Source organism: Echinops telfairi, unplaced genomic scaffold, assembly GCF_000313985.2.
Source record: "Echinops telfairi isolate 266 unplaced genomic scaffold, ASM31398v2 ScPeMD7_7467;HRSCAF=8505_1, whole genome shotgun sequence".
Taxonomy (NCBI): domain Eukaryota; kingdom Metazoa; phylum Chordata; class Mammalia; order Afrosoricida; family Tenrecidae; genus Echinops; species Echinops telfairi.
The window spans coordinates 41,670,074-41,680,518 of NW_022111368.1; the positions used below are offsets into that span (position 1 = coordinate 41,670,074).

General features: G+C 44.6%; 1 protein-coding gene across 1 annotated transcript; it reads left to right on the plus strand.

Moving 5' to 3' along the window:
• Positions 1-4,463: 4,463 nt before the first annotated feature.
• On the plus strand, positions 4,464-5,111 carry LOC101638010 (L-lactate dehydrogenase B chain-like). The gene has a single exon (XM_045283951.1). The coding sequence runs from the start codon at positions 4,464-4,466 to the stop codon at positions 5,109-5,111; it is 648 nt and encodes a 215-aa protein (XP_045139886.1).
• Positions 5,112-10,445: the final 5,334 nt, after the last annotated feature.

A 10,445-nucleotide genomic window follows, 5' to 3' on the forward strand; every position in this document is an offset into this window, starting at 1 on the left:
GGAAGGGGAAAAAATGAGGAGCTGATGCCAGGGGCTTAAGTGGAGAGCAAATGTTTTGAGAATGATGAGGGCAATGAATGTACAAATGTGCTTTGCACAATTGATGTATGCATGGATTGTGATAAGAGTTGTATGAGCCCTAATAAAATTATTTTTGAAAAACAAGAAAAATAATAGAGAATTACAGGCCGATATCTCTTATGAACATAGATGCAAAAATCCTCAACAAAATTATGGCCAATAGAATACAAAAGTATATAAAAAATAATAATCCCTCATGACCAGGTGGAATTCATACCTGGGATGCAGGGATGGTTCAACATTTGAAAAACCATCAACATTATCCATAAAATTAACAAGAAAAAGGACAAGAACCACATGATAATATCACTAGATGTAGAAAAAGCGTTTGACAACATTCAACACCCATTCCTAATCGACACTCAAGAAGATAGGATTAGAAGGAAATTACCTTCATATAATAAAAACTATACACAAAACCCAAAAATATCCCCACCCAATAAGGGGACCCAACAAGGGTGCCCTTGTCCCCACTTTTATTCAACATCATCCTGAAGGTCCTAGCTAATAATATAAGGCAAGGGAGCATGTCACAGTTATATGCTCGGGGAAAGAAGTGAAATTATCGCTATTTACAGATGATGTGATTTTATGTATTGAGAACCCCAAAGACTCCTGCGGAAGCAGAGAACGGGAAGAGAGTGCATATGGATGAATTCTTTATTCCCATATATTAAGAAGTCTGGCAGGCTGGGGTTCTGGGGTGGCCTCACCCATGTGAGTTGGAGGTGAGTCCCAATCACATTCTCATAATTAATATTCTTCCCCACTATGTCCTCCCATAGTAGCATTACACTAGTTACCTCTTACAAGCACATCGCTATGTAGTCGGCAGCTTTATCTATGGGAGCAGACATGTGCTATTGCTCTCTATGGTCTGAGGACAGCCGCTCCCCCTTACCTGCCCTGGGTACTGGTGTTAGGTTACGCCTCCTATGTACTCAGGGACCTTTAGGGTTAAGGCACAGCCCACTTTATTATGTATGTGCCTGACTATCAAAAGCTATAACATCAGTGGTCTTAAAGGCTTGAAATTAAACAAGCGGCCATCTAGCAGGGAAGCAAAAAAGCCCACATGGAAGAAGACACCAGCATGTGTGATCATGAGGTATCAATGGAAAAAGGTAGTACAAATTCAAAAAGCAGGCATCCAAATTGATATGAATGAGAATGCAAAGTCCGCCAACAAGACAATTGGACGGTCCCTCTTAATAGGGCCTCATGGAATGGAGGATAAATCCAGAGTGCAACGTGGCACTGATGCACCACATAACTATCCTCTACTTATTTTAAGATCTCCTCCCCTTACTATTGTGGTGAGTACCTGATATACCTTATTGGTCATGTTAGACTTGTGCAATCTTCATTTAAGATTGCTCGGTACTCGGTAGTCAAGACAGATGACACCTCAGAGACACTGACAGGAGTTCGTTTCCAGAGGGTATGGGAAATGAGTGGGGTGGGGCGAGGAGAGTTGATAACATTGATGATCATATAACCCCACCAGATGGGATTTACAACAGAACTGTATGAGAAGGGAAAGGATATATTGGAATGAGTAAGATATGTCACTAAAAATAATATTTGAGAGAAAAAAAGAAGTAGTAATCCTCACAATCTGCTGTAACTTGCCTCTGTGAGATTTAACCAAGGGCATGAAGAAAAGTGCATTGGTTTCAGCTGGCTCATAAAGCCCTGAGGGTCCTCTCAGACACAGAGTGACACCAAAATCCGCACACTACAGGTAACAGGTGAGTTCTGGGGACGGTGGTCAGCAGAAAGAACAAACACCAAGACCTTCAAGAACCTTGGGGACAGCTCGACCTCATTCCTACACAAAAGATGACCTCAGCCCAGGTCCTGTCACTCCCCTGCTCTCCTCCATACTATAAAACCTGTTGGCTCGAGATGAGCTGTAAGGTAGTTTTTTAGGATTTTTACCTGCCTCCTTCTCAGATTGTTGGCATTTGAATAAAGTGCTTGTAAAATGATTCAATCCCTGTCTCTGCTTTGTGGTTCAGTATTAACAGGCAGCACAATTTGTTCATTCAGATTTCAGGGTCTCATGATTGTTTTGAAGACAAGTATATCCAACTTAATAATAACTCTCTAACTTTTTAAAAGTTGCATCTAATTTTGTAACCATTACCTAAATGCCACCCCATCCTGAATTTTTACTGAAATTACTTATATGTTCTTAGAAAAACTCCCTGCATTATCTTCTCCTTGGATCACTTAGTTTAGAATTCTCCGGATTTTATGATTCCCAGTTTGCAAACTGTCCTGTCTCTCAATAAAATCTCCTCATGTTTAATTTCAACTAGGCCCTGCCATTCTGCTGTATGACATTGCGTGGTGTCAGAAGTGGGATCCAAAGGAGAGCTGAAGGAGCAACTGCCAGAGGCCTGGAAACCCCGGGCCCAAGTCAAGAAGAAACCCCGGGCCCAACAACTCCCCAAGGGCAAACCAAAGAAGCCCAACCCCCAACCGAAATTCAACCCCCTTGGAAAAAAAACCAAGAAACTTAACGAAGAATGCCCCTCCCTTCAACTCCCCCCTCAAGCCGGCCCAAGAACCGGGCAACAAGGGGCCTCAAGAAAGGCCGTCCAACTTCAAAGAACCCCGAGGCCCCGGAAACCGAAAAACCCCGCCAAGGGTTGAACAAGAAAACCAATAAAAAAACCTCCCGGGGTCAACAAGCCCGGTGCAAAATCCAAGGAAGGATAAGGTGGCCGTGAACAGGTCAGAGCACGAGGCTGGCTGTCAATTGCAAGCAAACTCATACAAAGAAGGCACCCATTGGTCTGTGCAAAACCTGGTCTAAACCCCATAATGTTCCATTCGAGGTGTTTATGACTCAGAGAAAACTAAAAGGCGACTCCCTATGGCCTTTTGCCTCTGGGGCAATCAAGGACAGGGCTCTGTGTTTGGGTGAAAACCATAGATTCTGATAGAAAACAGTAAGTGCAAATTCACAAGGGGAGGTAACAGCTCCTGGTCTGTTCTGTAAAATCCACAGGCTGACGTACGGATCCCAGTTAGCATCACCTGACTGACAATTTTCAAGTCAGTGGCCATTTCAAAATACTTTCTAACGAGAGAGACTCACTCACTGCCATCCAGTTGATGCCAGCTCATAGCAACCCTGTAGGACGGGGTAGAGCTGACCCTGACCCTGTGAGTTTCTGAGACGCTAACTCTTTGTGGGAGTAGAAAGCTCCGTCTTTCTCCTGAGCAGAGGCTGATGGTTTCAAACTGCCGACCTTGCAATTAGCAGCTTGTGGTAGTTACATAATCTGTTATCAATTTGAGACTCTTAAGAGTGAAGGGGGGAAAAAAAAAGAGTGAAGGGGTAGAGTTTATCCAGTCAATCAGGTCGCAGCTTCATGACCTCATTTGGCAACACTAAGGAGATAAATGGCTCACTGGCGGTGGGACACATGTTAACTTCACTCATTCCCTCCACGTTGTTTTAGGGGAAGTTAATGGGAGGGTCTTAGGCCCTCCTGAATGCCCTAAGGCAATGATACCAGGTCCAATGTTTAAAAACCTTTCCCTTCAATTTCAATTTCTAATTCCATGTGGGGGCGCTGTGGTTTCCCCACAACAGCATTCCAGAAGACCCCTCATTTAAAGTACTCAAGTACTCTTTCCTGGTCAGTATGCATTTTTACTCTAGAAATGCAAGGAAACAAAAATTGGCTTAAGCAATTTTCCTTGTTTATAAACCACGGTATATCAGATTTCATCACTGCCTTAATTTCTTCATAATCCTGATCTAGCAACACCTTGAGAATTTATGTTGGACTTTCCTAATAGACATTCCATAGTTCTTTTAGGTAGAGGACCCCAATCATCGCTCTTAGTTTCTGATTTAATCACAGCTTTAGGCTTTTCCTTGCAAATCTGATCAACTCCAGTATCAATTTTAATTCCCTGAGTACTTAGGTTAAAACTTCCTGATAAACGACTCTCTCACTGTCTCACTCTCTCACTGCCTCACTGTCTCCCTCTCTCACTGTCTCCCTCTCTCACTGTCTCACTCTCTCACTGTCTCACTGTCTCACTCACTCACTGCCTCACTCTCTCACTGTCTCACACTCTCACTGCCTCACTCTCTCACTGTCTCACTCTCTCACTGCCTCACTCTCACTGTCTCACTCTCTCACTGTCTCACTGCCTCACTCTCTCACTGTCTCACTCTCTCACTGACTCACTCTCACTGTCTCACTCTCACTGACTCACTCTCTCACTGACTAAAAAAAGAAAAACAAAACAAAAAAACTTCCTGATAAACACTGTAGAGACGCAGCTGCCAGCCCACTTCTGGTCCTCGCTCCCCTCGACTTGCTGCCTGGAGCGACTTCCCTCTCTTGTTCAGGATGGCAACCCTTAAGGACAAGCCAATTGTACCCGCTGCAGAAGAGGCACTGGTTCCAAACAATAAGATCACTGTGGTCCGGGTTGGACAAGCGGGTATGGCATGTGCCATCAGCATTCTGGGAAAGTCCCTGGCTGATGAACTGGCCCTTGTGGATGTTTTGGAAGATAAACTCAAAGGAGAAATGATGGATCTGCAGCATGGGAGCTTATTTCTCCAGGCACCTAAAACCGTAGCGGATAAAGATTCCTCTGTGACGGCCACTTCTAAGACCGTGGTGGTGACTGCAGGAGTCCGTCAGCAAGAGGCGGAGAGTCGGCTCAATCTGGTGCAGAGGAATGTCAATGTCTTCAAGTTCATTATTCCTCAGATCGTCAAGTACAGCCCCGACTGCATCATAATTGTGGTGTCCAACCCAGTGGATATTCTTACATATGTTACCTGGAAACTAAGTGGATTGCCCAAGCACCGTGTGATCGGAAGTGACTGTAACCTGGATTCTGCTGGATTTCGCTATCTGATGGCTGAAAAACTTGGCATTCATCCCAGCAGCTGCCATGGATGGATGTTGGGAGCGCATGGAGACTCGAGTGTGGCCGTGTGGAGTGGCATGAATGTGGCAGGGGCTTCTCTCCAGGAACTGAACTGAGATGGGGACAGACAATGACCGTGAAAATTGGAGAGAAGTGCATAAAATGGTGGTTGAAAGTGCCAATGAAGTCATCAAGCTAAAGCGATACACCAACTGGGCTATTGGATTAAGTGTAGCTGATCTTATTGAATCGATGTTCAAAAATCTCTCCAGGATGCATCCAGTGTCCACGCTGGTGCAGGGGATGTATGGCATTGAGAATGTCTTTCTGAGCCTCCCCTGTATTCTGTATGCTCGGGGCTTGACCCGTGTTATCAACCAGACGCTGAAGGAGGATGAGGTTGCTCAACTCAAGAAGAGTGCAGACACTGTGGGACATCCAGAAGGACCTGAAAGACCAGTGACGTTTGAGTTCTGTGCTATAGAAATGAAAAACGACTATGTGATTAACATGAGCCTTTAGTTATGTTCCTTGTGTATAGATCACAGTTTGCTTTTTTCTTCCTAAATATGGGAATTTTGGCCCACAGGATTAAAGCTCATGCTTGGCTTAATGTTTGCTGTATGGGCCCTTGGAAAATAAAATACTATCGTAGCATGAAAAAAACAACAAAAAACCCCAAAAAAACTGAATTACTTTTTCAATAAGAGGCTCCTGCTTTTTAGAATGAACAAACTGCTGTGAGGGCTTCTGAGCCTTCTCTTGGTTAGTCAAACCAACTGCAGGGAGAACAGAGGCTGAGGTTCTGCAAATTTGGCTAGGTGGGTCTCCTGCCGTGAAGCTGGGTGATACCCGCAGTTTCTCTCTAACATCTCTGATACGGCAGGCAGACACCTTGCCTCCCATGCTCTGCGGGCGGGGTCTGTAGCAAGCTCCTTCCACCATAATTCAAAGATCACAATTCTTCTTCCGTCTCTCTTGGTTATTGTCCAGCTTTCACATGCAGGTGAGATGACTGAAAACACCGTGGCTTGGGTCAGGTGCACTTCAGTCATCAAAGGGACATCTTGGTTTTTTCACACTTAAAAGAGGTCTTTTGACCAAATTACACGCCCCTTTCACAAAGCACCATGACCCTTTATATCTTTGTTCACGTGGCTCTCTCTCACGATGAATGAAGGTCTTGCTTTGCCCATCATTGCCAATGGAAGTTCTATTCAAACTTCACAATGTGACTTCCAGGACTGTGGGGTGTATAGAACTGGAAAAGAGTGTGTATGGATGAAACCTTTATTCTCAAATATTAAGAAGCCTGGCAAGCTGGGTTTCTGGTGGGGAGGGAGCCCTTCACTCTTGTGAGTTGGGGTGAGTCCCAATCACATTCTCATAATTAATGTTCTTCCCCTCTATGTCCTCCCATAGTAGCGCTACATTAGTTACCTCTTACAAGCACATTGCTATGTAGTCGGCAGCTTTATCTATGGGAGCAGACATGTGCTATTGCTCTATATGGTCTGAAGACAGCCGCTCCCCCTTACCTGCCCTGGGTACTGGTGTTAGGTTACTCTTCTAATGTACTCAGGAACCTATAGGGTTAAGGTACAGCCCACTCTGTACATACGTGGGGTCAGGGGGCTTGCACGCACGCCCCTCCCCCCGCCCCCAGTGTATATAAGTCTTGGTAGGAAATATATTCTCTCTCTCTCTCTGCATGGTCCTGGCTCCTGAAGTCATGGAGGTCCCGGACATGATCACTTGCATGCCTTATCTTGTCTGATGTCTGTAATTTTACCCCTCAATTGCACCACCGCCCCTTGGATCCACTCGATTGTGGGGCTGGTACCCCACACCTGACATCTTTCCTATTTCCCCACTTCACTTCTTCCTCTTCTGATCGGCCACCGTGCGTTATCTCTTTTTTAATAGAATTTATCAGACACTTTGCCATTAACCACTGATACATTTGACTTCTCTGACAGATTCTAACCTCCATGAAGACAGGCGATGTCTCACTTAAGTAACTCTTGAAATGTATAATCCAGGCACCACACTCACTAAAGGCTTGAGGAATTGAATTGGGAGGTATTTTTTACAGTACAGAGCGAAAGATACTTTTCATTAGAAAATACACAAGAAGAAATTGCTTTTCTAAGAGGAATGTTAAACGCCACGAGTCTTTGTCCATGGGTCCTGAAAGGATAAACTGGAGGCCAGTCCCTGGAACAGAAACTAGTTGAAACCGTGCGGTGGAGAAGCAGTGAGTTAGCGCAGCTCATTTATTACCGTGGGGGTGAAGCTCAGAGAACACCAAGGTGCTGACACTCTGAACAGGATGACTTCAGCCCTAAACCAAACTCCACTTTAAAGTAAGTGAAGACATTCATTTCCAAAGAAGGCCAGTGTCAAAGGGTGACTGCTCATATAACAGCGAAGAAGACCAGGGTCAGGATGTCTCGATTTCAAATGAAGACTTGCTCACTGCTGGTTATGAAGGTTCCCACGATGGTCTCAGAAGATGCCTTAATTAGCAGACGGTTATGAACAGAACTGACCATGTTATATGAACTTAACCAAACATACAGCCATCGAGTTTTCTGAGTCATTGTGTTGGCTTCCAAAGAGATTTGGCCCGCTTTGATGTTTGGCCCAGAAGTGGTTTGGGTCCTGAATAGCAGAGCTACTGTGACCCCCAACAGTTCTGCCAGTCAACCGCCTCCCTCCCCAGGAGTCTCTGTTTGATGTCTGCTCCTGACACGGTTCTTGTCTTTTGAGACAACAGCTCTTCAGTAGAGTCCTTCAGGTGACAGGGCCACTATTTCTAGTCTAATGCTGTTAGTTGCCATGACGACCAGCTGGCTCTAATTCTCCACGCCAACGTCCTCTGTGCCAGAGTAAAACAGCGCCCGGCCCCATCCCATCTCGTGAATATCGGTATTTTTAGTCCCGGGCGCAGCTATTGTGCAGCGCCTTGTAACATCATGGGGCACATCTTCCAGCACACTAGACGGTGTTCCATTATGAGCCATAAGATTTTCATTGGATAACTTCCAGAAGTATCATATTTTTACATAAATAACATCCCTATCATTCAGTTTTATTATTATTATTGCAAACCACGCAACCCCCGCGCATGTCAGTTTCCTATGTGCACGATACGCGTGGGCGGGTTGTGCCCACGGTAGACCACAGGGCTCTCCTCCAAGTCTGTCTCGGTGCGGAGCTTCCAGACTGAGCGGGATCCCGCTGCTCTCTGAAAGGCCGGTGGAATAGCTTCCACATCACAGCAACACGTATTGCAAGCCACCACCGTGCGGCAAACTGACAGACAGGCTCAAAACACCAAACTCGCGGCAGTCGCGTTACTCGGAGTGACGAGTTGCCATTGCGTTGATTTCAACGCCTAGAGACCCCGCGTGTGCGTGTCAGGGTAGAAGCGCCACCCAGGGCTCTCAGGGGCTGATCCTGCAGACGGAGAGCGTCAGCCTTCTTCCAAGATGCTTCTGAGTGGGCTCCCACCTCCAGCCTTGCTCTTAGCAGCCAAGGTCATTAACACAAGGACCCAGGGAGTGATCCTACCGAGAGATTATTCTACTGTATTCACATTTGCACCGAAAAAGCAAGACGCTGATGACAACAGTGTGACCTAATTGTAGTAGTGGTAATTGTATGCCTCATGGTCACAGTGTGATCTTTAAAAAAAGAACAAATAGTTTTTCTCTGATGAAGAAGTAAAGATGGTTACTTTTATTAAATCTTGGTCCTAGAGGACATGACTCGGGACTCTTTCCTATCAAGCAAGACATGCGACATAGACATACAACATGTCTGTGTGTACATAGCAATGGTTGTCTCATGGCTGTTCCAGGAAAAAGCAATTGTACAATTAACCTGGGAGCTGAACTTCTAATGTCCTTAACTGAAACACCAGTTTGCTTGAGAGAGGTCTGATAGGCTGGGCCAATTGGCAAATTCAAGGTCCAAGCTCTGCTATTGAGTCAAGTTCACCTCATTGGCCCCTAGAGGGCAGGGTGGGGCCGGCCCTGTGGGCTGCCCTGGCTGTAACGTTTTATGAGAGTGGGAGCCTTATCTTTCTCCCTGAAGTGGAGGATGCTTTCTAATGGGGACTGGATGGTTACCAGCCCTACACTGACCCCACTCCACCACCAGGGCCCCAATTTGGCAGATATTTACCCCCAAACGAAAGGAATGAGATTATCTTCAGTGGAAAAAAAGAGAGAGGGCATTAGTTGTCAATGAGAAAATTTGAATTTTCAAATCATAATGAAAAAATTGGAAATTTTTATTGAGAGATCAAGACTTTCCCAATACTTAAAAGACTGAAAAAAAGTGATATTAAAATGTTTCAGTGTTTTGTTATCACAGAATGAAATTTCCACATGTGGACAGCATAACTCAGGGAGCCACTGTTTTATAACCATACGCATGACTGCAAATCAAGCGTGAGGAGGAGTCCATTCAGAGTGTAAGCTGTGCCATGACCATAATGACACAGAGGATAAAGTGCGTTGACAGGGCTGCAAATTCCACATTGCCACCTTTAAAAACTATCGCTTGTACTGTAGGTGTAATGCCCAAGAATAATAGCCTCAGTTTTCCGAAAAGACTGTTAAAGTGCTTTTCCTTTTTCAAGGAAATATCTATGAAATGAAGTTTTTATATTTACTTCGATCAACATAATGTCACGATTCACAGAATACAAAACCAGCTATCCGATGTCTTCAATTAAACCAGACACTTACAGAAATTTATATGTAAACAAAGAGCCCTGGTGGCACAGTGGTGAGGTGTTGGGCAGCTGATCACAAGGTCAGCAGTTCAAATCCACCCCCTGCTTGCTTGGTGAAAGATGAGGCTGTCTATTCCTGTACCGTTTACAGGCTTCAAAATCCTGTATCAGGTCTCTCTGGGTTGGAATCAACTAGATGGTTGGGTTTGATTTGGATATGTAAAGCAATACCAGTTTTCTCATCTTTCTTCCTTTATTTTTGGTGGAAAATATATTTATTTTCATTAAAAGAGATTTATGTAAATATGTAATGTGTTTATTATCAATACATTTAAAAATGTATTAGTGTAAATATTTGGCACGATAGATGTTTAAAGATAATCCCCCTTTAAACCCTCTTTATTTATTAGCATGTATTTATTGTGAATTAGGTGAAGGTGTGCAGAGCAGATCATCGGCTTCACATTCACCGATTCAGACCCCTTATGTGTCAACTCATGGAGTGCAATGCAAGTACCAGCGCTGATCCTGCTTCCTCACTGTTTCCTGCTCCCTTTCTTTTTTTAATCATTAGGGGCTCATACGACTCTTATCACAATCCATACAGACATCAATTGTGTAAAGCACATTTGTATATTTGTTACCCTCATCATTCTCAAAACATTTGCCCATTAGTAGGCCACTGGAGATCCCCTTGCAGAGG